General features: G+C 65.9%; 3 protein-coding genes across 3 annotated transcripts; 2 read left to right on the top strand and 1 right to left on the bottom strand.

Moving 5' to 3' along the window:
• Window positions 1-1,573: 1,573 nt before the first annotated feature.
• FCHO1 (FCH and mu domain containing endocytic adaptor 1) lies at window positions 1,574-12,613 on the top strand. The gene is given in 28 exon segments (XM_071727807.1): window positions 1,574-1,686; window positions 2,089-2,180; window positions 2,263-2,337; window positions 2,417-2,558; window positions 3,143-3,295; window positions 4,389-4,493; window positions 5,121-5,219; window positions 5,324-5,420; window positions 5,525-5,569; window positions 5,691-5,763; window positions 6,345-6,366; window positions 6,505-6,568; window positions 6,670-6,848; window positions 6,945-6,969; window positions 7,103-7,165; window positions 7,280-7,322; window positions 7,406-7,497; window positions 7,616-8,061; window positions 8,063-8,246; window positions 8,455-8,576; window positions 8,673-8,778; window positions 8,848-8,959; window positions 9,082-9,237; window positions 9,892-10,024; window positions 10,133-10,332; window positions 11,284-11,333; window positions 11,479-11,643; window positions 12,318-12,613. Coding segments are annotated over 28 exon segments (3,093 nt in total). The 5' UTR covers window positions 1,574-1,659; the 3' UTR covers window positions 12,341-12,613.
• On the bottom strand, window positions 12,585-22,726 carry JAK3 (Janus kinase 3). The gene is given in 31 exon segments (XM_071727806.1): window positions 12,585-13,426; window positions 13,520-13,630; window positions 13,741-13,858; window positions 13,939-14,111; window positions 14,240-14,364; window positions 15,040-15,229; window positions 15,462-15,601; window positions 15,695-15,845; window positions 16,479-16,630; window positions 16,721-16,853; window positions 17,294-17,427; window positions 17,524-17,608; window positions 17,685-17,839; window positions 17,918-17,981; window positions 17,984-18,042; window positions 18,195-18,381; window positions 18,869-18,946; window positions 18,948-18,981; window positions 19,189-19,346; window positions 19,932-19,991; window positions 19,994-20,059; window positions 20,360-20,536; window positions 20,539-20,647; window positions 21,447-21,571; window positions 21,573-21,593; window positions 21,838-21,949; window positions 22,044-22,090; window positions 22,092-22,185; window positions 22,516-22,622; window positions 22,624-22,704; window positions 22,706-22,726. Coding segments are annotated over 31 exon segments (3,384 nt in total). The 3' UTR covers window positions 12,585-13,309.
• A 1,516-nt stretch (window positions 22,727-24,242) lies between these two features.
• SLC5A5 (solute carrier family 5 member 5) lies at window positions 24,243-26,255 on the top strand. Its single transcript, XM_071727432.1, has 6 exons — window positions 24,243-24,536; window positions 24,722-25,316; window positions 25,405-25,470; window positions 25,758-25,809; window positions 25,976-26,004; window positions 26,095-26,255. Exons 2-6 carry the CDS (start codon window positions 25,025-25,027, stop codon window positions 26,253-26,255), a joined length of 600 nt encoding a protein of 199 aa, XP_071583533.1. The 5' UTR covers window positions 24,243-24,536; window positions 24,722-25,024.
• The last annotated feature ends 4 nt before the right edge of the window (window positions 26,256-26,259 follow it).

Genomic DNA, 26,259 nt, shown 5'->3' with positions numbered 1-26,259 from the left:
GGGGGGGCGGCGGCCCCGCAGGTGAGTGCGGCCCCGCCCGGGGAGGGAGGGAGGGAAGGGAAGACCCCAACCCCCCAGAGCCCCCCCAAACCTCCCACCCCCCGGAGCAGCCCCCGGCCCCTCCCCGCAGCCCCTTCCCCAGGGCTGGGGACCCCCCCCAACTGCAGCCTCGCCCCCTCCCTAATAATAATCCCGCACCGCTGCAGCCCCCCCCCCCCGCCTCAAAACGCCGCCGGTCCCCCCGCGCCCCCTCCCCAAACCCCCCCCGGGCCCTCCCCCCGGCTGCAGGTGCAGCGCTCGGCATTTTCCCTCCTTTTCTATTTTTTTATCCCGGGGGGGTGCGCACCCCCGCCCCGCAGCTCCCGCCAACCCGCTCACCCCCCCCCCCCGCATGGACCCCCCCCAGCACCCCCCCCACCTCCCTCATCGTCCCCCAGCCCGTGCAGGTGCAGCCGCGGGTGGGTCCGAGCCCCCCCCGCACCCCTCGGGGGACCCACCCGTGTCCCTCGCCCCGCTGAAGGTCACGGCTGCGTGGAGGGGCGGACGCGGGGGGGTCCCTGCAGCAGCCCGGGGGGTGCTGAGTCCTCCCCCCTTCCTCCCCGCACCCCCGTCCCGCACGGTGGCTCCTCCCGCCCTCCCCCCCCCCCGGGGACTTTGTCCGGTGTCTGCGGCCACTCGTGACCGGCGGTGAGGGGAGGGGGGGGGGGTCCGGCGCGTCCTGAGCCCCCCACCCCGACCCCCCCTCGTAGCACTCCCTCCCCCCCCCTTTCCCCCCCTCAATCCTGGGCGGGGGGGCCCGCGCTGAGCCCGCCCCACTCATGACACAGGTGGCTGAGCCTGTGCGGGGCGGGGGGGGGGTGGCAGCGGGTTTGGGGGGGCTGCAGGGTGCCCTCACCCCCCCTTCTCTCTCCCCCCAGACCCCCGGCGCGCCGAGGATGATCGGGGGGGCCCCCCAGCAGCCCAGGGTGAGTGCCCCCCCCCCCCATCACACCAATCCCCCCCCCCCAATGCACGATTTTTTGGTTTCCTGTTTTTCTGCACCGCGCGACTGGGGGGGGGAGGAGGAGGAGAAAGAGGGGGGGGGCACAGCTTGGGGGGGCCCCCCCCAATAAATGCTGGGGGGGGGGGTGCTGCTGTCGTGGGTCCCCTCCACGGTTCCGGGAGGGGGAAAGTGAAGGGGGGGGGGGGGGTGTCCCGGCCGCTTTTGTGGAGGGGAAGGGGCTCCCCTGGGTGGGGAGGGGGCTGGGGGGGGTGGTTGGGGGGGGGATGGTTGGAGGGGGGGGTTGGGGGGGGCACCGGAGCAGCCGCCGCGCAGCAGCCGCTCATTTATTATTTATTATTTAGCTGCGTATCTGGTGTCGGCCCCAGCGCAGCCTCCGTGCCCCCCCCCGTCCCGTAACCCCCCCCCTAAACCAACCCCCCCCCCCTCGGGGTGCTCCACGCCGTGGGGAGGGGTCCGCGGGGGTGGGCGCGGTTTCCATGGCCACGGGGCTGCGATTTCCCGGCAAAACCGAGAAATCCCGGTGGGGGGGGGCAGGCAGGGAAAGGGGGGGGGGTCACTGCTGAGTGTCCCCCCCCCTGCTAAGGGCCCCGTGTGTCCCCAGGGTGCCGGGAGCTGAGCTGTGGGACCCCCCCCGCTGCCATCCCCCCCCCTCCAAGATGTCCTACTTCACTGAGCACTTCTGGGTAAGCTCGGGACCCCCCACCCATGGGTGCCCCCCCCAACCCCCCAGCCCCTTGTTTGGTTCTTTTTTTGGGGGGGTGTTGTTTCCAGGGGTTATTTTGCAAAACCTGACACCCACATTAATGGGGGGGGTGAGGGGTGCTCAGAGGTCCCCGTGGGGATCCCCATTCCAGCAGGGGGGGGAAGTTTGGTGTTTTCGGGGGGGGGGGGGGGGGGGGGGAAGGGTGAAGCGTGGTCACTGCTTCCTGGTTCTGCTGTCACCTTCCCCTGCCTCAGTTTCCCCAGATGCTGCCATGATGGGGGGGGTGTGGGTGGCTGCTGGTACTGGGGGGGGGTTTAAGGGACTGAGGGTGGGTTTTTTTTTGGGGGGGGGGAGGGTGCTGAAGGTGCCTCCCCCCACGCAGGGTGAGAAGAACCACGGCTTTGATGTGCTCTACCACAACATGAAGCACGGGCAGATCTCCACCAAGGAGCTGGCTGACTTTGTCCGGGAGAGGTACCCAGGGTCAGGGGGGGTCGGGGGGGGTCCCGAGACCCCCCAGGCTCCATCCCATCCCCCCATCCCCCCCCCCCTCCAGGGCTGCCATCGAGGAGAACTACGCCAAGGCCATGGTGAAGCTGTCGAAGATGGCAACCAACGGGACCCAGCTGGGGTAAGAGGGGGGTCTAGGGGAGTTCCCTCAAATTTTGGGGGGGGAAATCCCCCCTATTCACCCCCCCCCCATCTCTCAGGACCTTCGCCCCGCTCTGGGAGGTTTTCCGCATCTCCTCGGATAAGTTGGCTCTGTGCCACCTGGAGCTGATGAGGAAGCTCCAGGACCTCATCAAGGAGATTTCCCGTTACGGGGAGGAGCAAGGACGGGTCCACAAGAAGGTACCCAGTGTGTCTGGGGGGGCTGACCTCATCCCTCCCCTCCTCACCCCAAAAACCCACCCCTACCTTTGTCCCCAAAAACCACCCCCTCCTCACCCCCAAATCACCCCACCTCACCCCAAAGCCTCACCCCAAAACCCACCCCACATTGCCCCAAAATCACCCCCACCTTTCCTCCCAAAAACCACCACCTCACCCCAAAAACCTCCCCCACCTCACCCCAAAAAACCTCACCCCAAAACTTCCCCCACCTCACCCCAAAAATCACCCCAACCTTTCCCCCAAAACCCACCCCGTCCTCACCCCAAAACCCACCCCTCCTCACCCCAAATCCCACCCCCACCTCACCCCAAAACCACCTCCTCCTCACCCCAAATCCCACCCCCACCTTTCCCCCCAAAACCCACCTCTTCCTCACCCCAAAATCACCCCACCTCACCCCAAAAACCCACCCCCAACTCACCCGAAAACCCACCCCCACCTCATCCCAAAAATCACCCCCACCTTCCCCCAAAATCCACCCCACCTCACCCCAAACCCCTCACCCCAACCCCCCCTGCTCCCTTTCCCTGTGTCCCCCCCAGTCCAAGGAGGAGGTGTCGGGGACCCTGGAAGCCGTTCAGCTGCTGCAGGGGGTGGCTCAGCTGCTCCCCAAATCCCGGGAAAGTTACCACAGCAAGTGCCAGGAATACGAGCGCCTGCGCAAGGAGGGCACCAGCCAGAAGGAGCTCGACAAGGTGACCCCAACGTGTCCCCCCTGGGGGTCCCCAACTCCCCACGGCTGCTCCCTCTTCCTCAATTCCTCTGGCAACGGCCCCTGTGTCCCCTCTGGTGGTTCCTGTCCCCCTCTGGTGGTCCCTGTCCCACTCTGGTGGTCCCTGTCCCCCTTTGATGGTCCCTGTCCCCTTCTGGTGGTCCCTGTCCCCCCTCTGGTGGTCCCTGTCCCCCTCTGATGGTCCCTGTCCCCCTCTGGTGGTCCCCAACCTTCCATGATGGTCCCTGTCCTTCCATCATTGTCCCTGTCCCTCTCCTCCATCATGGTCCCCATCCTTCTGTGTTCATCCCTGTCCTCTTAGGATGGTCCCCAACCTACTGTGGGGGTCCCTGTCCCCTTATGATGGTTCCTGTCCCTCCATCATGGTCCCTGTCCCTCTCCCTCATCATGATCCCGATCCTTCTGTGTTCATCCCTGTCCCCTTAGGATGGTCCCCAACCTCCTGTGATGCTCCTTGCCCCTCCATGAAGGTCCCTGTCCCCCTCCAGCCAGACAGTCCCTGTTCCTCCTTGATGGTTCCTGTTCCCCCATGGTTGTCCCCTTATTATGGTCCCTGTCCCTCCATCATTGTCCCTGTCCCTCTCCTCCATCATGGTCCCCATCCTTCTATGTTCATCCCTGTCCCCTTAGGATGGTCCCCAACCTCCTGTGGGGGTCCCTGTCCCTTTATGATGGTTCCTGTCCTTCCATCATGGTCCCTGTCCCTTTCCCCCATCATGGTCCCCATCCTTCTGTATTCATCCCTGTCCCTTTATGATGGTCCCTGTCCCCCTCTGATGGTCCCTGTCCCTCCATCATTGTCCCTGTCCCTCTCCCCCATCATGGTCCCCATCCTTCCACAGTGGTCCCTGTCCCCCTCTGATGGTCCCCAACCTCCTGTAGCTGTCCCCAACCTCCTGTGGTGGTCCCTGTCCTCCTCGGATGGTCCCCATCCCCCTGTGATGCTCCTTGCTCCTCCATGGTGGTCGCTGTCGTCCCCATGCCCCATCCCCGGGTGGTTCCTGTCCCCCGGGTGGTCCCTGTGTCCCCCCAGCTGTCCCCGTTTTGTCCCCCAGGCAGAGCTGAAGTCCCGGAAGGCGGGGGAGGCGCTGAGGAGGGCGGTGGAGAAATACAACCTGGCCCGGGCTGACTTTGAGCAGAGGATGCTGGACTCGGCCATGGTGGGTGACAGGGGGACACAGCAGGGTGGGCAGGAGCAAGGGGGCTCCCGTGGGTGTCATTCCTGGGGGAGCACCTTCCCGTGGGGGACGTGTCAGCCTCTGGGGTCCCCTTCTCCTGGGGTCTTGGGGACATTGGGGACACGTCACCCTCCTGGAGTCCCTCTCCCTGGGCATGGGCCACCCTGGCTGAGCTCTGTTCCCTGGGGGTGGCACCACCTGGGGACGTGTCACCTTGGCTGAGCCACCCTGCCTGGGGACATGGTCACCCTGCCTGGGGACATGCCACCTTGCCTGGGGACATGGTCGCCCTGCCTGGGGACATGGTCACCCTGCCTAGGGACGTGCCACCCTGCCTGGGGACATGGTCACCCTGCTGGGGACGTGTCACCCTGCTGGGGACATGGTCACCCTGCCTGGGGACATGCCACCTTACCTGGGGACATGTCACCCCTGGCCATCCCATCCTGCCCTGGAGATGTTAATCCTTGGGGACACGCTCTCCTCCTTGGGAATACCCCCCCCTGAGGACACGCCACCTTTCCTCAGCCCTCCTCCCTGTCCCCACGCTGTCCCCTGGGGACATGGGGACGTGCCACCCTCCCTAACCCCATTTTTTCCCCCCCTCAGCGTTTCCAGGAGGTGGAGGAAGCTCATCTCCGCCACATGAAGGGGCTCATCGGCTCCTACTCCCACTCCGTGGAGGACACCCACGTCCAGATCGGGCAGGTGAGGCTTTAGGGAAGTGCTGACACCTTGGGGACAACCCCTGAGGAGCTCTCCTAGGTTTTGGTGTGGGTTTTTTGGTTTTTTTTTTTTTTTTTTTTGCCCAGGTGCACGAAGAATTCAAGCAGAACGTGGAGAACATCGGCACCGAGATGCTGCTGCGGAGGTTTGCTGAGAGCAAGGGCACGGGGAGAGAGCGCCCAGGTGAGCTTTGGTGGGGTCCAGCAGCACCCACACCCCCCCCGGGGGGTGCTCATCCTCCTGCAAGGGTGCTGAAGCCATGAGCCTGGTCCCACTCCCCATGGCAGGAGCGTTGGATTTCGATGAGTACCGGCTGGCCCCAGCGCAGGAAGGCAAGTACGTCTGCACCCAGCAGCCCCCCCACCCCCCCGGGGGATTTTTGGGGTGTAAAGAGAGGATTTGGGGGGTCTAGGGGGGCTGCTGACTGCTTTGGCCCCTCCCTGTCTCTGCCAGGACCCAAAAGAAGCAGGAGTAAAGCTTTCCGGATCCCTGGGTTGAGCAGGAAGGAGAGGGAGAGGGATGCTGGGTAAGGGGCCACTTGTCCTGGATCCTTGTGTCCCTCATCCCTGGATCCATGTCCCCCCCATCCCTGGATCTCCATGTCCCTCATCCCTGGATCTTCATGTCCCTCATCCCTGGATCGTCATGACCCTGATTCCTCCAGCTCCACATCACTCATCCCTGGATCTCCGTGTCCCCCATCCCTGGATCTCCGTGTCCCCCATCCCTGGATCTCTGTGTCCCCCATCCCTGGATCTCTGTGTCCCCCATCCCTGGATCTCTGTGTCCCCCATCCCTGATCTCCGTGTCCCCCATCCCTGGATCTCTGTGTCCCCCATCCCTGGATCTCTGTGTCCCCCATCCCTGGATCTCTGTGTCCCCCATCCCTGGATCTCTGTGTCCCCCATCCCTGGATCTCTGTGTCCCTCATCCCTGGATCTCTGTGTCCCTCATCCCTGGATCTCCGTGTCCCCCATCCCTGGATCTCTGCATCCCTTATCCCTGGGTCTCCACATCCCCCCTCCCCACCCTCCTGGGCCTCCCCCCCCCCTCCCCCAATCTCCATTCCCTACTCCAGGACCCTAACACTCTCCCTGTCATTCCCAGGGAATCCCCGGACACCGAAGTGGTGAGTGTCATCCCAGTCTGTCCCAGTCTGTCCCAGCCTGTCCGTGTCCCCCTGCCAGCCCTGGGGGTTGGTTTTATTTTCCTCCCCCCATCCCGGGAGGACGTGGGAGCCGACCCCACCCCGAGCACCTCCCCACAGGGCTGCCCTGAGGTGGATGAGGATGGGTTCACCGTGCGCCCCGACGCCCCCCCGCTGTATCCTTGTGCCGTGACCTCGATTTTGGGGTTTTTTTCGGGGGTGTCCACAGAGTGGGGAGGGTGGGTGTCAGAACACGGGGTGTTGCCTTGACCCGGGGGGATTCAGCCGAAGCGGAGAACCACATCTGCTCCTCCAGCGACTCCGACTACGACGAGGAGGAGCCCCGGAAATTTTACATCCACATCAAACCCGTGCAGCCCCGGGACGCCGGGGACAGCACCGAGGCCACCGTGGAGCAGCTCAAGGCCACCGTGGGGAACCTCATCCTGCCCCCCAGCATCGGGGTGAGGGGGGGGGGGCACTGCAGGGGATGGGGGGGGTCCCCAGGGATCGTCAACTGACCCCCCCCCCCCCCCCCCTTTGTCCCCGATCTCTTGCAGGGCACCGTCAAGCGACAGTCATCCCGTAAGTGCCACCACGGGGGGGGGCTCAGCACGACTTGGGGGGGGTCCCCAGGCTCCGTGCCCCCCAGCTCAACGTCCCCTCGTGCTGCCTGTCCCCGTGTCCCCTCGCACTGCCTGTCCCCATCCCTCCACAGGGCACGTGGCATCTGGGACCCCAGCCCCAAGCGAGCTGGACCCCGAGGGGACGCTGGCAGCAGGTGAGGCCACGCTGGGTCGGGGTTCCTGGGGATGTCATGGGGGGTGTCCTGGGGGTCCCGGTGGCAGTGGCTTTGTCCCCCCCACCCCCCCAGCGTGTTCCTTTCTCCCCGCAGGTGACGGAGTGGGGAGGGGGTGTCTGGCGACGCAGGTGAAGAGGTACGGGACGGGGAGGGAGTGGGGTGCCACGGGGGATGCAGCTCTGGGGGGTGGTGGTCCTGAGGCTCTGTCCCTGGTTGCAGCGGTCCCAGGAAAGCCCCCCCAGACTCCGTGCCCCCCGCTGCACTCTTCGGGCCCCCGCTGGAGTCGGCTTTCGAAGCGGAGGATTTCCCGGGTGAGGATTTTTGGGGAGGGAGGAACAGGGAGGGGGTGGGGGCGACCCCGGCGTCCGGGCGGCTGCGTGTGTGTCCCCCCCCTCCAGGCAGCTCCCTGACGCCGGGGTCTCCCCGCAGCCCCCCGCACCTACGTCCTGACCTCCTCCTCCTCCCCCTTCTCCTCCTCCTCCCCGGAGAACGTGGAGGACTCGGGGCTGGACTCGCCCTCGCACCCCGCGCCCGGACCCTCCCCGGACTCCAGACCCTGGACCCCGCAGCCCGGAACACCGCAGAGTCCCCTCCCCAAGCGGGGCGGCCCCTCGGACCCCCCCCTTCCAGCGCCGCCCCCTCCCACCGCCCGGGACCCCGGGGCCTGGGTACCGCGGCCCCGCAGCCCCCGCCTCCCCGAGCCCCCCGGCTTCGCCGTTTTCAGCGGCCCCGGGGCCGAGGGGCTGTGGGGGGGGGACGACGGAGGGGCGGCCCCCCGGGGGCGCAACCGCTGCCCCAGCGGTCCGCTCCCCCCCCGTGAAGCCCCCTCCCCAGACCCTTTTGGGGAGCCCCCGCCGTGGGGCAGACCCCGCAGCCCCGGGGGGGGATCAGCCCCTCCCGCCCCGTCCTTCCTCCAACTCGGCCTCTTCCTCTTCCTCCTCCCCGGCCCCCCCCAGTGGGGGGGAGTCCTCCAGCCCCTCGCCATGGACCTGCCAAGGGTCGGGGACGAGGGGGACAGAGGGTGACACGCCAGCAGCTCCCCTGCCACAGCCTGAGCCGGGTGAGTGGTTGGGGTGCAGGACCCCCCCCCCATCACCCTTAACACCCCCCCCAACCCCCCAGCTGGGTGCAGGGTCTCACCCATCTCAGCTGAGACCTTGCAAAGCTCACAGCACCGGTGAGACCCCGCTAGATACGTTCGAGGGGGGGTGGGGGGGACATACTCTGGTGAATCTCTTCACCCCCTATTTGTTGCCCCCCCTCTCCAGATGCTCCCCCCACCACCCGCTCCAGAGCATCCCCCCGGGAGGTCCCACTCGTGGCCCCTCCACGCCGCTCCCGTTCCAAGAGACCGGGGGCCGGGCCGGCTGCGGGCAGCAACACCGAGCTGGTGGGTGACTGGGGGGGCACTGGGGACCCCTCCCCCATCCTCCACGGCAGGGTTTGGACCCAGACCCCTCCCCCCGGACCCCATCTTCCTTTGCAGTCGCGCTCGCTGAGCCCCTCACCCTCCTGGAGCTGCGGCCCCTCGCACTCAGCCCCCCCCAGCCTGGGCGAGAGGGGCTTCTTCACCACCTCCCAGCCGGCTCTCGGTGGGTGCCGGGAAGAGGGGGGGTGGGAGGGGGGTCCCACCTGGGCTCCGCTGACCCCCGTGTCCCCAGGGTTGTCGCGGGGTCCCAGCCCCGTGGTGCTGGGCTCGCAGGACGCGCTGCCGGTGGCCGCCGCCTTCACCGAGTACGTGCACGCTTATTTCAAGGGACACGATGCCGACAGGTAGGGTGGGGGTCCCAGGGTGGGGTCGGGACCCTTCCCGAAGCCTGGAGGGGTACCCACTGACCCTCCCCCTTCCCTTCCCTCCCCCTCCTCTCCCGGTCTGTCCCCCTCCCCCCCGGTAGCTGCCTGGTGAAGGTGACGGGGGAGGTGACCATGTCCTTCCCCGCCGGCATCATCCGCGTCTTCAGCGGCCCCGCAGCCCCCCCCGTGCTCAGCTTTCGGCTGCTGAACGCCAGCGCCATCGAGCAGTTCCTGCCCAACGCCGAGCTGCTCTACAGGTCTGGGGACGTGGGGACACGGGGACACACCGTGACATCCCGGGGGGGGGGGGGGAAAGAGGGGAAGGGGTCTGGGCAGGCTGGGCTGCTGGGGGGGGGGGCGGTGTGGGAAGGGGTAGGAGGGGGGATGTGGTGGTGGGGAGAGGGTATTGGGGTGTGGGGGGGGCAATAGGCAAGCTGGGAGGTGGTGGGGAGGGGGATGTTGGGGTACAGGGGGGTGTAGGGAACTTGGGAGGTGGGGGGAAAGGGGGTATTGGGGTACAGGGGGTGTAGGGAGCTTGGGAGGTGGAGGGAAGGGAGATATTGGGGTACAGGGGGGTGTAGGGAACTTAAGAGGTGGGGGGGAGGGGGATATTGGGGTACAGGGGGGATGGAGGGAGCTTAGGAGGTGGTGGGGAGGGGGATATTGGGGTGCAGGGGGGAGCAGGCACCCTGTGAGCTGGGGGGTGGGTGTGGGGGTACAGGGGGTTCCTGGGGGGGTTCCAGGAGCCTCAGAGTGGGTGGGTGCAGAGCTGGGAGCTGGGTGGGGGGGTACAGGGGGACTCAAGCAGCCTGGGGAGAGCCTGGTGGGTGCAGGGTCAGGACCTGGGGGGGTGCTGGGTTTCCTGTGACTTTGTCACCGTCCTGACACCCCCCCCCACCCCTTCCCCTCAGCGACCCCTCCCAGAGCGACCCCAGCACCCGGGATTTTTGGCTGAACATGGGGGCACTCACGGGGCAGCTGCAGAAACAAGCGGAGCTGAGCCCCTCCGCCTCCTACTACAACGTGGCTCTGCTCAAGTACCAGGTGAGAGCCACGTTCTTTTTTTTGGGGGGGGGGGGGGGAGGTCAGAGGGGGTCTCCGCGCCCAATCCGAGCCCTCCCTGACACCCCCAACCCCCCTCCCCTTCCCCAGTTCTCCCGCTCGGGTCCCGGGGCGGCTCCGCTCCGGCTCTGTGCCCGCTGGGACTGCGGCCCCGGGACCACCCGGGTCACGGTGCGCTACGGGTACAACGCGGGGGCTCTGGCCCCCCCCGTGCCCCTCGCCAATGTCCACGTCCTCCTGCCCGTGGATGAGCCACTCACAAACCTGCGGCTCCAGCCCCCGGCCAGCTGGTACGGGATGGGGGGAAAGGGGGAGCTGGGGGGGGGGGGAAAGGGGAAAGGGGAGGGACACACGCCCCGAGCTGGGAAATGGGTCTGGGGGGGAAAGGAAACTTTGGGATGGGGGAGTTGAAGGAGTGGGGAAGGGAGGGGGGGAGCAGGGTTGGGGATTTTGGGGTTTTGTTGGTTGGTTGGTTGGTTTTTTGTTTTGGGTGGTTTTTTTGGTTTGGTTTGGTTGGTTTTGGTGTTGCTTGGTTGGTTGGTTTTGTTTGGTTTTATTTTGTTTGGTTTTATTTGGTTTGGTTTTATTTGGTTTGGTTTTATTTGGTTTGGTTTTATTTGGTTTGGTTTTATTTGGTTTGGTTTTATTTGGTTTGGTTTTATTTGGTTTGGTTTTATTTGGTTTGGTTTTATTTGGTTTGGTTTTATTTGGTTTGGTTTTATTTGGTTTGGTTTTATTTGGTTTGGTTTTATTTTGTTTGGGTTTATTTCTTTGGTTTTGTTTTGTTTGGTTTTGCTTTGTTTGGTTTTGTTTTGTTTTTGCTTTGTTTGGTTTTATTTTGTTATTGGGTTTTGTTTGTTTTTGTTTTTTATTTGTTTTTGGTTGGTTGGTTAGGTTTTGTTTGGTTTTATTTACTTGTTTTGTTTTTTGTTTATTTGTCTTGTTTGCTCGATTTTTGTTTTTGTTTGGTTTTTATTTTATTTTTGTTTTGTTTGTTTTTGTTTGCTTTGTGTTTATTTGGTTGTTGTTTGGGTTTTTTTTCTTTGTTTTTTTTGTTTGTTTTTGGTGTTTTTTTTGGGGGGGTTTCTTGTTTTTTTTTTTTTGTTTTTTTGTTTGTTTGTTTTTTGGGTTTTTTTTTTGTTTGTTTTTTGGGGTTTTTTTTGCTTTTTTTGCTTTTTTTTGCTTTTTGGGTGGGGGTGGGGTGTTCTGGTACCTTGGGGACATTCCCATGTCCCCCGCAGGAACCTGGAGGAGAAGAGGCTGCTCTGGAAGCTGCTGGAGGTGCAGGGAGGTGAGGCAGCACCCAGGGGGGGTGGGGGCTGCACCCCGGGGGGTCTGGGGGCTGCATCCAGGGGGGGGCTGGGGGCTGGGGAGCAGCAGCAGAGGCCTCACAGACCCCTCCCCACCCCCCCCCTCTTTGCTCTCCCCCTCCCCAGGCTGTGGGCGGCTCTCGGCCAGTTGGGAGCCCCTGGGGGGGCCCAGTAAGCCCAGCCCAGTGGCCGCCCAGTTCAGCAGCGAGGGCAGCACCCTGTCCGGGGTGGAGGTGGAGCTGGCGAGCACCGGGTACAGAATGTCCCTGGTCAAGAAGAGGTTTGCTACAGGTAGGGTGGGGGGCAGGGGGCTCCTCCTCCCCTCCCCTGGGACCCCCCGGGCATTGGGTCCCTTCCCTCCTCTCCAAGGTGCACGGGGAGGGGGGCCCTTGCCTGGGGTGCTTGAGGGCCTTTCCCATGGGTGGATGGGGTGCACTGGGGTCCCCCTCCCTGCTCCCCATGGTCCCGAGGGTCCTGAGGTCCCCTCCCTGCTCCCCATGGTCCTGGGGGTCCCAGGATCCCCTCCCTGCACCCCATGGTCCTGGGGTCCCCTCCCTGCACACCATGGTCCCCTCCCCGCTCCCCTCCTGCTCCCCATGGACCTGGGGGTCCCAGGATCCCCTCGCTGCACCCCATGGTCCTGGGGTCCCCTCCCTGCACCCCATGGTCCCCTCCCCGCTCCCCTCCCTGCTCCCCATGGCCCTGGGGGTCTTGGGGTCCCCTCCCTGCTCCCTATGGTCCTGGGGGTCCCAGGATCCCCTCCCTGCTCCCCATGGTCCTGGGGCTCTTGGGGTCCCCTCCTTGCTCCCCATGGTCCTGGGGATCCCGGGGTCCCTTCCTTCCACCCCCCCAATTCCACCCCACTCCCCCCCCCGAGGTGATGCCCCCCCACGCCCCCCCCTGACAGCATATGGGTGCCCCCCCACCCTCCCAGCCCCCCCCTCACCCTTTCTCCTCCTCTGCAGGGATCTACCTGGCAGGGTCCTGAGCCACCTCCCCCACGGACCCCTCTGAGCCCCCCCCGGGGCTCCCCCTTTGGTTGTGTGAATCTGAAACACTGGATGGAGCCCAGCTGGGGAGGGGAGGGGTGGATTTACCACCGGCTGGGAGCCCCCCCAGCCCCCTAAATCAGCCAGCCCCCCCCTCCCTGGCTGTCCCCACGCTGTCACCTGCTGCCCGGCAGTTGGTGTCCCCCCCCCCTCCCCGTGCTGTGAAGGGAGCAGGAGCTGCTCTTTTATTAAACACTTTAATTTTCTAATAACCCCCTCCCCTTGCCTTTCTCCTGCTCTGGCGCCCATCACCGGAGCCTCGGGGCTGGGGGAGGGGGTGGGTGGGCCAAGGGGGGGGGCAGAGGGACAAGGGGGGGGGGCAGAGGGACAAGGAGGGACAGAGGGACAAGGGGGGGACAGAGGGACAAGGGGGGGACAGAGGGACAAGGAGGGGACAGAGGGACAAGGAGGGGACAGAGGGACAAAGGGGGGGACAGAGGGACAAGGGGACGATCCCCCAGGGCTGAGCTGGCTCTGGGACAAGGGACTTGGGGAAGGGGGGGGGTCCGGGGAGGGCTGAGCCTGGCCTGGTGCTCCTGGGTGTGGGGACAGGGCCAGCACCCTGGGGGACCCCTTAGGGACCCCTGCACCGGGTTGGTTTGTGGGTACCCCCTCCCCTCTGTCCCCCTCTCATTCAGCCCAGGTGAGAAATTTCCCAAACTTGAGCATAAAACAGCCAAATCCCACCCCGGGGGGAGCAGAGAGGGGGGGGCAGCCAGGCAGGAGGGGGCTGCAGACAGTGGGGAGGGGGCTGCAGGGCTGAGGTGGCCGGGGGCAAGCAGGGTGACATTGCAGGGGGGTGGCAGCGGTGGCTGTGTCCCCCCCGCAGCCACTGCAATCACTGAAGCTGGTGCTGGGGAGGGGGTGGGGGGGTGGCCCGGGGCTCCCGAGGTAAAGAGGGGGGGGGGCTACCCACAGGCACTGCTCTGGTGGTCCCGCAGTGCCTCGATTTTGGGGAGCAGGTCCCCAAAGGTGGGTCTGGTGCCAGGGCTGAAAGCCCAGCAGCTCAGCATCAGGGTGTAGACCTGGGGACAAGGGATGGGGACATCAGGGGAGCTGGGTGGCCCTTCAGGACACCCCCTCCTCCTCCCCAGAGCCCTGGGCAGGGGTCTCCTCACCTCCCCGGGGCAGTCGGGTGGAGCTGGGAGCCTCTGGTTGTCCCTGAGGAGCTCCAGCAAGTGGCAGATGATCTGTGCTGGCTTCTCCGTGCCCATCATCTGGAGGAACTCCTGGGGGGGGTGGGGACAACCCTGAGCCACCAGGGCTGACTTGATCTCAAAGGTAACAGGTCTGGGGGGTGAGGAGAGCAAGATCCCTCCCCAGGGTGGGGGGGTCTCACCTCCGAGGGGCTCCTTGTTTTGCTGCCGTAGGTGAAGAGCTCGTAGAGGAGGACCCCAAAACTCCAGATGTCAGATGCCCGGGAGAAAACGTTGTCTGCCAGGGACTCTGGTGCATACCTGGGGGTGAGGGACCCTGAGCACCCCCCTGTCCTCCGTCCCCCCCTCCCCAACCCTCCTTCTTCAGGGGTCCCCCTCACCAGAAGATGGGGCTCTGCCCGGGCTCCCTCACCACGTAGTACTCCTTGTCCTGGGGCAGCAGCTTGGCCAGCCCGAAGTCCCCGATCTTGACGTGGCTCTGGCTCTCCACCAGGATGTTCCTGCTGGCCAGGTCCCTGTGCACGCAGCGCTGCCCCCCCAGGTATTCCATGCCCTGCGCGGGAAGGAGCCCGGGATCCGGCACCACCCCCGGGGCAAAGCGGTGCCCACGGCTCCGATCCCACCCCGGGATGCAGCGGGACCCAACCCTCTCCCTCTGCCCTCCCGCCCCCTCCCCCCAACCTTGCAGATCTGCCAGGCGTAGAGGAGCAGGGTGTCCCGGTCCAAACGGGACCGGTTCTTCTGCAGGTAGTCCCGCAGGCAACCCTTGGGCAAGTATTCCATCACCAGCCGTAGCCCACGGCTCCCTGCACGGACACCCGGACCAGGAGGTGAGGCTGGAGCATTGCCCCCTCCCTGCTCCCTCCCTGTTCCCCCCCCGTTCCCCGCCCGTTCCCTTCCTGCTCCCTTCCCATTCCCTCCCTGCTCCCTGCCCTTTCCCTCCTGTTCCCTTCCCCATTCCCTTCCTGCTCCCTCCCCATTCCCCGCCCGTCCCCTCCCTGTTCCCCTCCCTGTTCCCCTCCCTGTTCCCCTCCCTGTTCCCTTCCCATTCCCCGCCCGTTCCCTTCCCCGTTCCCTTCCCCGTTCCCTGCCCCGTTCCCTGCCCCGTTCCCTTCCCCGTTCCCTTCCCCGTTCCCTGCCCCGTTCCCTGCCCCGTTCCCTGCCCCGTTCCCTTCCCCGTTCCCTTCCCCGTTCCCTTCCCCGTTCCCTGCCCCGTTCCCTGCCCCGTTCCCTTCCCCGTTCCCTTCCCCGTTCCCTTCCCCGTTCCCTGTCCCGTTCCCTGTCCCGTTCCCTGTCCCGTTCCCTGTCCCGTTCCCTGTCCCGTTCCCTGTCCCGTTCCCTGTCCCGTTCCCTGTCCCGTTCCCTGTCCCGTTCCCTGCCCTGTTCCCTGCCCCGTTCCCTGCCCCACTCCCTTCCCATTCCCTTCCCCATTCCCTTCCCCATTCCCTCCCCACCCCCTGTCCCATTCCCTTCGGGCTCACCCCGGCTGGAGCAGACCCCCCGGTACCGGACGATGAACTCGTGGTGCAGGGAGTGCAGGATCTGGATTTCCCTCTGGAAATCCCGCAGCTCCTGGGCAGAATCCTGCTGCAGCCTCTTCACGGCCACCAGCTCCCCCGTGCTGTCACCCAGGGGATCGTAGCGACACAGCTCCACGCTCCCAAAATTCCCCTGCTCGGGGAGAAGCGGGATTATGGGGGGAGGGAGTCTTGGAGCCCTCCCCCAGCACCTCATTTTCCTCTTCCAGATCCCACAGGAAGAGTTTCTGAGCTTTGGGAGCCAAAGCTTCCTCCTGGGAGCCGGGAAGGGTCCATGCCCCAAACGGAGGTAAGAGGGGGGGGGGGGGGGGTTGGGAATTCATGGCCCAAATCCTGGGGGCACAGGGACCTCCCCCATCCCCGACCTTGCCCAGCAGCGAGATGTACTTGAGGTGCCTCTCCTCGAAGTGTTGGGGGTCCTGGGAGGGGGCGAGGGGCTCGTAGCCCCAGAAGGAATTCCGCAGCCTCAGCTCCGGGGGGGAGAGGTCGGAGAGCAGCTCGTAATCTGGGGGAGGGGGCGGTGAGGGAAGGGGGTGGGAAGGGGCTGGGATGCACCTTGTCCCTTCCCACCGCTCCCAATCCCAATCCCATTCCCAACCGGAGCTGATGAGGCTGTTGAGGTCCCGCAGGAGGGCGCGGAAGCAGGGCCGGTGCCGGGGCTCGTAATCCATGCACTGGGCAACCAGCGTGGCCAGTTCTGGCCAGCGAGGCACCGGGAGCTGCTGCTGGCTCTGGTAAAAATCCAGTTTCTGGGGGAGAGGGAAAAGGGGAATGATCCTGTGTGTGTGTCCAACCTCCAGCAGGATGGGGCAGGAGGAAAGGGAAGGGGCAGGAGGATGGGGATGGGAAGGAGGATGGAGATGGGGCAGGAGGATGGGGATGCAGTGGGATAGGATGGGGCAGGAGGAGTGGGATATGGGGCAGGAGGATGAGGATGGGACAGAAGAATGGGGATGCAGTGGGATGAGGATGGGGCAGGAGGGTGGGGATGGGGCAGGAGGACTGGGATATGGGGCAGAAGGATGGGGCAGGAGGAGTGGGATATGGGGCAGGAGGATGAGGATGGGGCAGAAAGATGGGGATGAGGCAGGAAGATGGGGATGGGAATGGGACAGGAAGGTGGGGATGCTGTGGGATGAGCAGTGGGGATGCTGTGGGGTGAGTGGGGATGCTGTGGGGTGAGGAGTGGGGATGCTGTGGGGTGAGGAGTGGGGATGCTGTGGAATGAGGAGTGGGGATGCAGTGTGGTGAGGAGTGGGGATGCAGTGGGGTGAGGAGTGGGGATGCTGTGGGGTGAGCAGTGGGGTTGCAGTGGGGTGAGGAGCAGGGATGCTGTGGGGTGAGCAGTGGGGTGTGGGTGCAGTGGGGGGGTGCAGCCTGACCTCCTGGGGCTGCAGCAGGCTGAGGGGCATGTTGCCCCCACTGAAGATCTCCCAGAGGGTGGCCCCAAAGCTCCACTTGTCAGCTGGCAGTGCCAGGCTCTGGGGGTCCCTCAGGCACTCGGGGGCCACCCAGGGGATGCGTTCCACCAGCACTGGGACACAGAACCACACAAACCCCACTCAGCACCCACCAGGAGGGGTCCTGACACCCCCCCAAGCCCCCCCGGGTCACCCCAACTCACTGTCCGGGGCCAGGACGGTGACGCTGACCCCCGGGTCGTTGAGTTTGATGAAGGGGGGGCTGGTGCTGTCCCCCTCCCGGGTCAGCAGCACCTTCTTAGCTGAGACGTTGCCGTGGGTGATTTTCTTGTCCTCCTGGGGAGAGGGACCCAGGGGCTGAGTTGGGGACAGCAGGGGGGGAGCCCATGGGGACACGGGAGGGGGGAACCGGGCTGGGGATGGAGAGGGGCTGAGGGACAGGGACATGGGGGAACATTGGGATGGGGACATGAGGGAATATTGGGATGGGGACATAGGGGAGCCATGGGATGAGGGACGTGGGGGGACATTGGGATTGGGACATGGCGGAACAATGGGATGGGGATGTGGGGGAGCCATGGGATGGGGAGAGGGGGGAACATTGGGATGGGGATGTGGGGGAGCCAAAGGGATGGGGACAGAGGGGAAGCCTTGGAATGGGCACATGGGGGAACATTGGGATGGGGAGATGGGGGAACATTGGGATGGGGACAGGGGGGAGCCATGGGATGGGGACATGTAGAGGTGCTGCCCATGGGCCTGTGCTGGTGGCTCACCAGGTAGTTGAGGGCATAGGCCAGCTGCTTGGCTACCTGCAGCTTCCAGCTGGTGGTCACCTTGCCCTCACCTTGCTTCTTCTTCAGGTAGAGGTCCAGGGGCCCGTACCTGACATACTCCTGCACCATGATACCTGGGGGGGAAGTGGGGGTTAGAGGGTGTCAGGACCCATGTGTGGGGCTGTGTGGGGCCCTCCTGGGGGTGGGGACACAAGGGGACAAGCACTCACTGTCCTTCCCCAGGCTGACACCGTGCAGCAGGACCAGGTGCTTGTGGGAGAGCTGGCTCATGATGCTGGCTGCCTCCAGGAAGGACTGGGAGGGGGAGATGGGGGCTCAGGGGGGGGCTGTGGGGTTACAGGGGTCGAGCTGGGGGCCGCCGCTGCCTCACCTCGGTGCAGTTCTGGTGGGTGCTGTCCATGACCTTGAGCACCACGGGGGTCTGGTGGGCCCCATCCTGCTCCTGGTCCCTCCTGATGCCTCTGTAGATGCGGGTGAAGGAGCCCTGGGCAAGGCTCTCACCCTGTGGGGAGAGGGGGGGGGATGCTGGAGTTGGGGATGGGGCGGGAGGGGGGGGGAAAACGTCCTGCCCTGTCCCCTGACCCCCCTGACCCCCCCTCGTACCCAGGTGAGGCTCTGGGGGGTCGATCTTGTGGAACATCATCTGCGTGAGGCTGCGGTGAGGGGCGGCGGGGGAGGGGGGGGGGGGCGGGGGCAGCCGCTGCGGACGATCAGGAGGTTGGACCTGTCTGGGGGGGGGGTTGTGTGTGAGGGGCGGGCTGTGACCTCACCCCGCCCACTCCGTGATGTCACAGCCCCCCCCCCTTCCCCCTGTGACGTCACACAGCCTGCTCTCTGATGTCACACGGTGTGTGTCCCCCCCCGGGTTTGGGGGTCTCACCTCTGGGCTGGGGGACACAGCAGGTGAGGAGGTGCAGGGGGGTCCCCTCAGCCTGCAGCCCCCAGTGTCTGTAGGTGTCCAGCACCTCCCGCAGGCTGCAGAACCCCCGGGACACCCCCAAGAGCCAGAACCCCCCCGCAGCGTCCCGGCGGATCCGGCACCGCTTGAAGTCAGGGCCGGAGCGGGTCTGGAGGTGAGAGATGGGGGGGAGAGATGGGGGCAGGAGGATGGGGGGAGAGACCCCCCCCTGGAATCCCAGCCCCTCGAGATCCCCCCAGTGTGATCTGCCTGTCCCCAGCAGGGGGGGCACCGGCCTGGGGACCAGTGACACCAGTGACACCCTCGGCGTGGTGCTGGTGGCAGTGGGGGTGGCACTGGTGATACTGGGGGGAGTGGTGGCAGTGGGGTGGCAATGGGGTGGCAGTGGGGTGGCAGTGGGGGTGGCAGTGGTGATGCTGGGGTGGTGGCAGTGGGGGTAGTGGCAGTGGGGTGGCAGTGGGGGTGACATTGGTGATACTGGGGGTGGTGGCAGTGGGGCTGTCAGTGGGGTGGCAGTGGGGGTGGCACTGGTGATACTGGGGTTGGTGGCAGTGGTGATGCTGGGGGCGATGGTGGCAGTGGGGGTGGTGGCAATGGGGGTTGTGGCAGTGGGGGGGTGGCAGGGGGGGTCTCACCTGGACACAGATTGTCACCAAGAAGCTGTCGAAGTCCTGGGGGCTGCGGCGCAGGAGGTAGAGCCCCGGCTGCCCCCCCCGCTGCCTTCAGCTTCTTCACTGCAAACTCAGCACTGCCCGGGGTGGGGCGAGGGGGGGGTTTGTGTCACAGTCACCCTCATGGGACCCCCGTGGTGTCCCCACATTCGGGGAGCACTGGGGTGTCCCCCAGAGGTGGGACAGGGACAGGTCCCCAGGGCGCCGGTGGCTCCAGGGGGCTCGACCCCCATCCCCTCTACTTGGAGGGCAGCGGGGTGGGTGGGGGGGGTCCCAGCACCCACCTGATGGGCCCGTGGCACTGGTTCTCCAGGTCCTCCAGCAGGCGGGGGGGGGCCACCTCCCTGCAGAAGTAGTGCTGGGGGGCTGCAGTCAGGCGGTGGTACCCGTCCAGCAGAGCCACCAAGGAGCGGGCGTCCCGCAGGGAGGGGAACTCCACCTCCTGCAGGGGACAGGGGGACAGCCCTGGAACCCCCCCCCCCCCACAACCCCTGGGACCCATCACCCACCCCTCCCAACGCCCTGGACCCATCACGTCCCCCAGGACTCATCACCCCCCCAACCTCCTGGACCCATCACCCACCCCCTCAACCTCTGGGTCCCATCACAACCCCCAGGTCCCATCACCCCCACAACCCCCGGCTCCCATCACCCCCCCCCCAGGTCCCATCACCCACCCCCCCCAACCCCCAGCTCCCATCACCCCCCCAACCTCCTGGACCCATCACCCACCCCCCCAACCCCCAGCTCCCATCACACCCCCTGGGACCCATCACCCACCCCCCCCAACCCCCAGCTCCCATCACCCCCACCAGCCCCCAGGTCCCATCACCCACCCCCCCCAAACTCCCAGGACCCATCGCCCCCCCTCCCCCCCCCAACCCCCAGGACCCATCACACCCCCCAGGACCCATCATCCCCCCAACCCCTGGAACCCATCACCCACCCCCCCAACCCCTGGCACCCATCACCCCCCCCAGGACCTATCACCCCCCCCCCCAGCCCCCGGGTCCCCCCCCCTGCTCACCAGCACCCTGTTGTCTGTTTTGGTGATGGTGACCACGCGGGTCTCTGCCGAGCCCCCCCTCCCGGCGCGCTGCTCTGCTTGATGGTGATGTCAGCGATGTCCGGGAAGTCACAGAAGTGTTGGTGGCCCTGGGGGACACACGGACACGCGTGTCACACCCCCCGGGGGGGGGGGGGGCTCCGGGTCACAGCCTCAGAGGGGTGAAGGGCTCAAAATCATCGAGTCCAACCCAGCTCAGGTCCCTTCTCGGAACCTTCCCTCCACCTGGAGCTGTCCCTGTGTCCCCCTCCTGTCCCCTCCTGGAGGTGACACCCGCTCTGCAGGGTGGGGTTGGACTCCGGGATCTCCCCAGTTCCCTTCCAACCCTTCACTTCCTAGGATTTCTCCCCCAAGCCACCCCCCCGCGGGACCCTCACCCCCCCCCTCACCTCGGAGCCACCGCAGCTCCAGGCGACTTCCGCTCTCCCGCGGCCACCTGGATGGAGATGGCGGTACCGGAAACCGGGTGACCTCCCCTGGAAGTTCTCCTGGGCCCAGCTCCGGACCAGCCGCTCCAGGTCCAGGAGGTATTTGAGCTTCAGGGCCCGCCCATCTCGCCTGGCACCGAGCCAAACCGCCGCAGGGACGTTCCGAACCGGTGCCGGACCCGCTTACGGGTCAGGAAACTGTGCTGCTGGATCCAGGACCGGAGCGGTACCGGGAGGCAGGACTTGTAGCTGCCGGGGAGCAAGCGGGAGGTCGGGATGACCCCGTGGCTCTTGGGGCTGTCCACAGGGACATCAAGTTGTCCCCACGGGTGCTGGGATGTCCCCACGGGTGCTGGGATGTCCCCACGGGTGTTAGGATGTCCCCGTGGGTGCTGGGATGTCCCCCACAAGTGCTGGGATGTCCCCACGGGTGTTAGGATGTCCCCGTGGGTGCTGGGATGTCCCCACGGGTGTTAGGATGTCCCCGTAGGTCCAGGCTGCCCTCGGGGACATCGAGTTGTCCCCAGGGAGACACCAGGCTTGTCCCCATGGCTGCTGGGATGTCCCCCACGGGTGTCAGGCTGTCCTGAGGGGTGTGAGGCTGTCCCCTGGGGACACTGGACCGTTTCCATGGATACCAGGTTGTCCCCATGGATGCTGGCTTGTCCCTAGGGACACCAGACTGTCCCCATAGGCACCAGGTTGTCCCCATAGATGCCAGACTGTCCTCATAGGTGCCAGCTTGTCCTGATGGGTGCCAGGTTGTCCCCAGGGACACCAGGTTGTCCCCATAGGCACCAGACTGTCCCCATAGGTGCCAGGTTGTCCCGATGGGTGCCAGGTTGTCCCCAGGGACACCAGACTGTCCCCATAGGTGCTGGGTTGTCCCAATGGGTGCCAGGTTGTCCCCAGGGACACCAGACTGTCCCCAGAGGTGCCAGGCTGATTCCATGGATCCTGGGTTGTCCCCAGGGACACCAAACTGTCCCCCAGGGGTCCAGGGCTGTCCCCGGGGGTTCAGAGCTGTCCCCCCCAGCCCCCCTCTCACCTGACGTGGCTGAGGACCTCCTGGGGACTCCAGCTCTGCTCCTGGGCCAGGCGCAGCATGTCCAGCAGGGCCAGGCTCAGACACTGCTCCTGGCTGGGCAGGGACAGTGGCACTGCCACCCCCCCCCATGATGAAATCACTGCGGGACTGGGAGGAGGGGACGAGGGTTGGGTGGGTGGGGGGTCCGTGTGCCACCCCCACCCCCCACCCAGTTTGTGGGTGTGAGGCAGGGGTCGTGTCCCCAACTTCCCCCCCCCCCCCCCCCCGAGCTTCCAGGGTGGGTGCTGGGGAGGGGGGGTGAAAGTGGGTGAGTGCCCCCCACCACCCCCTGAGAAGCCACACGGGACCTCAGGGGTGTCCCCCGGGGGTTGGGGACAGGGACAGAGCTCACCTGGGCAAAGAGGTAATCGAGGACGGGGTAGTCCAGGATGGGGCTGGCCTGGTCGTTGGGCAACTGGAAACGGTGGGAGCGGCCCAGTCCACACCAGTTGGGGAAGAAGAACCTGACGGGGAGGGTCCCGCACGGCCCCTGTCAGCAACCAGGGTGGCTTGGGGACACCGGCGGTGACAGTGCCAGTGCCAGGGTCGGGGCTGTACCTGATCCTGTAGAGCAGCACCTGGGTGTGGGTGTCCGGGGTGAAGAGGGTGGCTGGGGGGGAACCAGCAGCTGAGATCCTGGGTGGCCAGGGCGAAGAGAGGGTGACACATGGGTGACACCCCCTGGGGACAGAGCTGTCAGCTGGCCCAGGTGGCCATGGCCACCACTCTGAGGCCATGGCCACCAACCCAAGACCATGGCCACCACCCTGAGCCCTTGGCCACCACCCTAAACCCATGGCCACCTCCCTGAGCCCATGGCCACCACCCTGAGCACTTGGCCACCACCCCTGAGCCCTTGGCCACCACCCTGAGCCCTTGGCCACCGCCCTGAGCCCATGGCCACCTCCCTGAACACTTGGCCACCACCCTGAGCCCATGGCCACCTCCCTGAACACTTGGCCACCTCCCTGAACACTTGGCCACCACCCTGAGCCCATGGCCACCACCCCCAAGCCCCCGGGGGTTCCACTGCTCACCGCAGGCTTTGGCTGCATGGACACAGAGCTCCTCGGCCGTGTACTCCCCGCAGGTGAAGGTGAGGAGCGTGGGGGTGTCCGGGGGGTGCGGGGGGGGGGGTTGCCGGGTGGTACAGGAGCACCTGGAGGCTGGGAGCCTCCCCAGAGGAGAGGCTGCAGGAACGCTCCCGGATCAGCGGCGTCCTCCTCGCCCAGCGGGGCCATGCTGGGGGCTGCCAGGATAAAAGAGAGGGGGGGAGGTTTGTTTGCACCTTTTTGTGTCCCCCCCCTCCTCCCCGCTGGGAGCCCCACCCCACCAGGGGCACCTTCCCTGCAGCGTCACCCCGGCTGGGGGCAGGGAAGGATGGAGGGGAAACTGAGGCACGGTTCTTGGGGGCACATGGATGAGAAAAAATCCCTCCCTCCCTCCCCCCCCCCCCCCCAGCCTGTTTCTCCTCACCAGCACCGTGTCCCCGAGCCTCCCCCCCCCCCATCACCCCCAGCCCCAGGCAGAGGAGGGGACGTGGCTCTATTCCCAGGGTTTGGTACCTGCTGTAGCCGTGTGCTCCGGGCTGGGGGAGCGGGACCCCCCCACGTCCCCGCAGGGCTGTGCCCCCCCCCTCGGGGTGCTGGGGCTGCGTAGGAGAGAAGAAAAAAAAAAAAATCCCCAGGATGACTTTCTTGACTTCCTTCCTGCCCCCCGTGGCTTCCTGGCAGGGAGGGGGGGCAGAAAGGAGCCCCCCAGGGTGCACGGAGCAGCCGAGGGGACACACAGGGACCCCCAGCTCCACACTTGGCGCTGGGCACCCCATGGGCACCCCATGGGCACCCCAAGGGACGCGGTGGTCCCGGGGTGGTGGGTGATGCTCTAAGAGGACGTGCCAGCACCATCCGGTGTGTGTCCCCCCCCCGCGACGTGGGGTGAGGGTCTGGGGTGCTGCCTGCACCCCCCCGGCACCCACCCTGTCTCAGCCCCCTTCACCCTAGGGTGCCACCAGTGTCACCGGGGCTGCCGTGGGGCTTGGGGTGTGCTGGTCCCCGGTGTCACCCGGTGTCACACGTGCCTGCTGGAGGGTGTCACCCGGCCCAGCACCTCTCCCTTTTTCTTTTTTTTTTTTTTTTTTTTCCCTTTCTGCTGCTCTCTCCCCAGCTCGGTGAGGAGGTAAAGGGGGAGCACAGGGAGGTCCTGCCCACCTTGTCCCCAGGGACAGACATTGGGGTCCCCAAGGCCCCTCCTCTGCCCCGTGGTGATGCCCAGGAGGGGACAATGACCTCCTTGTGGCTCTGTCCCCCCCACTTCGGGGGGCTCTGTTCCCAGGTTCATCCCTGAGGTCGCGGGCAGGTTGAGGAAAGCCCCAGGGGCCCAAAACCTGTCCGGGGGGCTGGGCGAGCTCAGGAGGTGTTTGCAGCCCGGAATGAGGAAGCCCGGGCCAGCCCCGTGCCCGCTGCCACGTCTCCCAAGCCCGGCACCCATCCCACCCCCCCGGGGGGCACGGGGAGGGGTGGGGGATGTGTGCGTGTGCGTTCCCGGGGATCCCGGGAATCGCCGGCATCGGGGCTGATGGATGTCACCCCCGACGGCTCCGTCCCCACCCCCGAGGGTCCCCCCGAAAAGCTGCGGGGAGCGGAGACCCCGAACCGCGGCCCCCGCCCGCCCCCTTCTCGCCCACCGGGCGGCCACCCGGGACCCACCGGGCTCCCCACGACCCTGGGAGGGGACCCCCCCGACACCCCCCCACCCCTCATCTCTCCATCTCCCCCATCCTGAGCTCCGGTCCTGCTGCAGGCAGCTGCCCGCCCTCCAGTTGCTTTTTCTGGGTAAAGGTTTGATCTCGAGTTGATTTTGTCCCGACCTGGGCTGGGGAAAAGTTTGGCTCCGGAGGCGGCTTTGCCCCTCCCTGTTGGCGCTGGTTGGGCGAGGATCTCCCTCCCTCCCATTCCCAGGAATCGGGGAACGGTTCCCGGAGCGCTCTGGGAGCTGCTGGACCAGGAGCTGCTGGACCAGGAGCTGCTGCTCTCTGCTCCCAACTGGGAGGTACTGGGGGGACATCTCCCTGTGTCCCCCCCCCATCTCCCGGGGTGGGCTTTGGGGAACAACAGCCCGACACTTCCCGGGAGTGGGACGGGATGGGATGGGATGGGATGGGATGGGGGAATCTCCCCTCTCCTGCACATCAGATGTGGGGCAATAACTGCAGCGTTTGCTTTCTCCCTTTCCAGCTTCGCCGCTCTCGGATCCACCGGTACCGGCGGGTCCTGGTCCAGCCGCCTGTGCCGTGTCCCCGTTCCGTGTTCCCCTGCCCTGTCCTTAATCTTTGTCCCCTCGCCGCCTCTCTCTGCTCCATCCCTCATCCCTGTGCCACATCCCTGTCCCCGTCCCGTGTCCCCATCTTCCCCCAGCTTTTGTGTCCCCCCCCACTCCCGGCCACCGCCCTGGCCTCGGCGGGGAGCCCGGGGGGGACCCCGGGGGGGAGCCGGGAGCATCTCACCTTCAGCCTCTGGGATTACGGGGTTTTCGGGCTGATGCTCCTCATCTCCACCGCCATCGGGCTCTTCCACGGCTTGGCCAAAGGCGGCCAAAAAACCTCGGACGATTTTTTCACGGGGGGGAGGCAGATGTCGGCGCTGCCCGTGGGGCTCTCGCTCTCTGCCAGTTTCATGTCAGCCATCCAGGTGCTGGGGGTGCCGGCCGAGGCGTACCGGTACGGCTCCAAGTTCCTCTGGATGTGCCTGGCGCAGCTCCTCAACACCCTCCTCACCGCCCCTCCTCTTCCTCCCCGTCTTCTACCGCCTGGGAATCACCAGCACCTACGAGGTGGGTTGGGAGCCGCGGGGGGGGGGACGCGCACACGCACATCCTTCCCCGGAGTGTCCTGGTGCCGGAATGTCCCCGATGTCCCCAGTATCTGGAGCGGCGATTCAGCAGGAGCGTCCGGCTCTGCGGGACCCTGCAGTACGTGGTGGCCACGGTGCGTGTCGGCGGGACACGGGTGGGACGGGGCCGGCGGGGACGTGGCACCTGGCGGGGGGTGGCGGGGCGAGGCTGTTTGGAGCCGGCGCTGCCCCGTGCCCCCGGGATGTGTCCTGGATCCCGTCTTTTCCCACCGCTCCAAAGCAAACAAGGCGCGGCGGGAGCCCGGTTTGGAATGAAAACCCCGCACCCGTCTGTCCCCTGTCCCGCTTCGTCCCCGTCCCCTGCCGCGGGGAGGGGCGGGGGGGTTGCGGGGGGGGGGTGACCCCGCTCCTCTCCCCGCAGATGCTGTACACGGGGATCGTCATCTACGCCCCCGCCCTCATCCTCAACCAAGGTGCGGGAGGGGAGGGGAGGTCGGGGCTGATGTCGCCTCCCTGGGGACATCTCGGCCCTGTCCCCCCACCCCCAAGTGTCCCTTTAGCACCCTGGGGTTTTCCTCAGCACCTTCTCCTCTCTTTCAGTCACCGGGCTGGACATTTGGGCGTCCTTGTTCTCCACAGGAATCATCTGCACCTTCTACACCACCATAGTGGGTGCAGGACAAGGGGGGGGATGTCTGTTTGTCCCCCAGGAGTGTCCTGGGGGTGTCCCCAGCGCTGAGCCTCGGTCCCCTCCTCAGGGTGGGATGAAGGCTGTCATCTGGACAGACGTCTTCCAGGTGGTGGTCATGCTCTCTGGTTTCATTGCCATCATCATCCGGGGGGTGCTGCTGCTGGGGGGGGGCCCTCCAGGGTGCTGGACATCACCACCAATGGCTCCAGGGTCAACTTTATGGAGTGAGTGA

This window comes from Heliangelus exortis, chromosome 28 (assembly GCF_036169615.1).
Source record: "Heliangelus exortis chromosome 28, bHelExo1.hap1, whole genome shotgun sequence".
Taxonomy (NCBI): domain Eukaryota; kingdom Metazoa; phylum Chordata; class Aves; order Apodiformes; family Trochilidae; genus Heliangelus; species Heliangelus exortis.
The sequence above is the reverse complement of the archived record's forward strand: the minus strand, read 5'-3'. Positions and strand labels throughout refer to the sequence as shown.

What these genes read in the sequence shown, in the direction of transcription:
- SLC5A5 (XM_071727432.1), top strand. Translation starts at nt 25,025, where the DNA reads ATGCTCCTCATCTCCACCGCCATCGGGCTCTTCCACGGCTTGGCCAAA. An exon ending in CGCCCTCATCCTCAACCAAG is followed by an intron (nt 25,810 to 25,975) that starts GTGCGGGAGGGG and finishes TGTTCTCCACAG; the next exon opens with GAATCATCTGCACCTTCTAC. An exon ending in GCACCTTCTACACCACCATA is followed by an intron (nt 26,005 to 26,094) that starts GTGGGTGCAGGA and finishes TCCCCTCCTCAG; the next exon opens with GGTGGGATGAAGGCTGTCAT.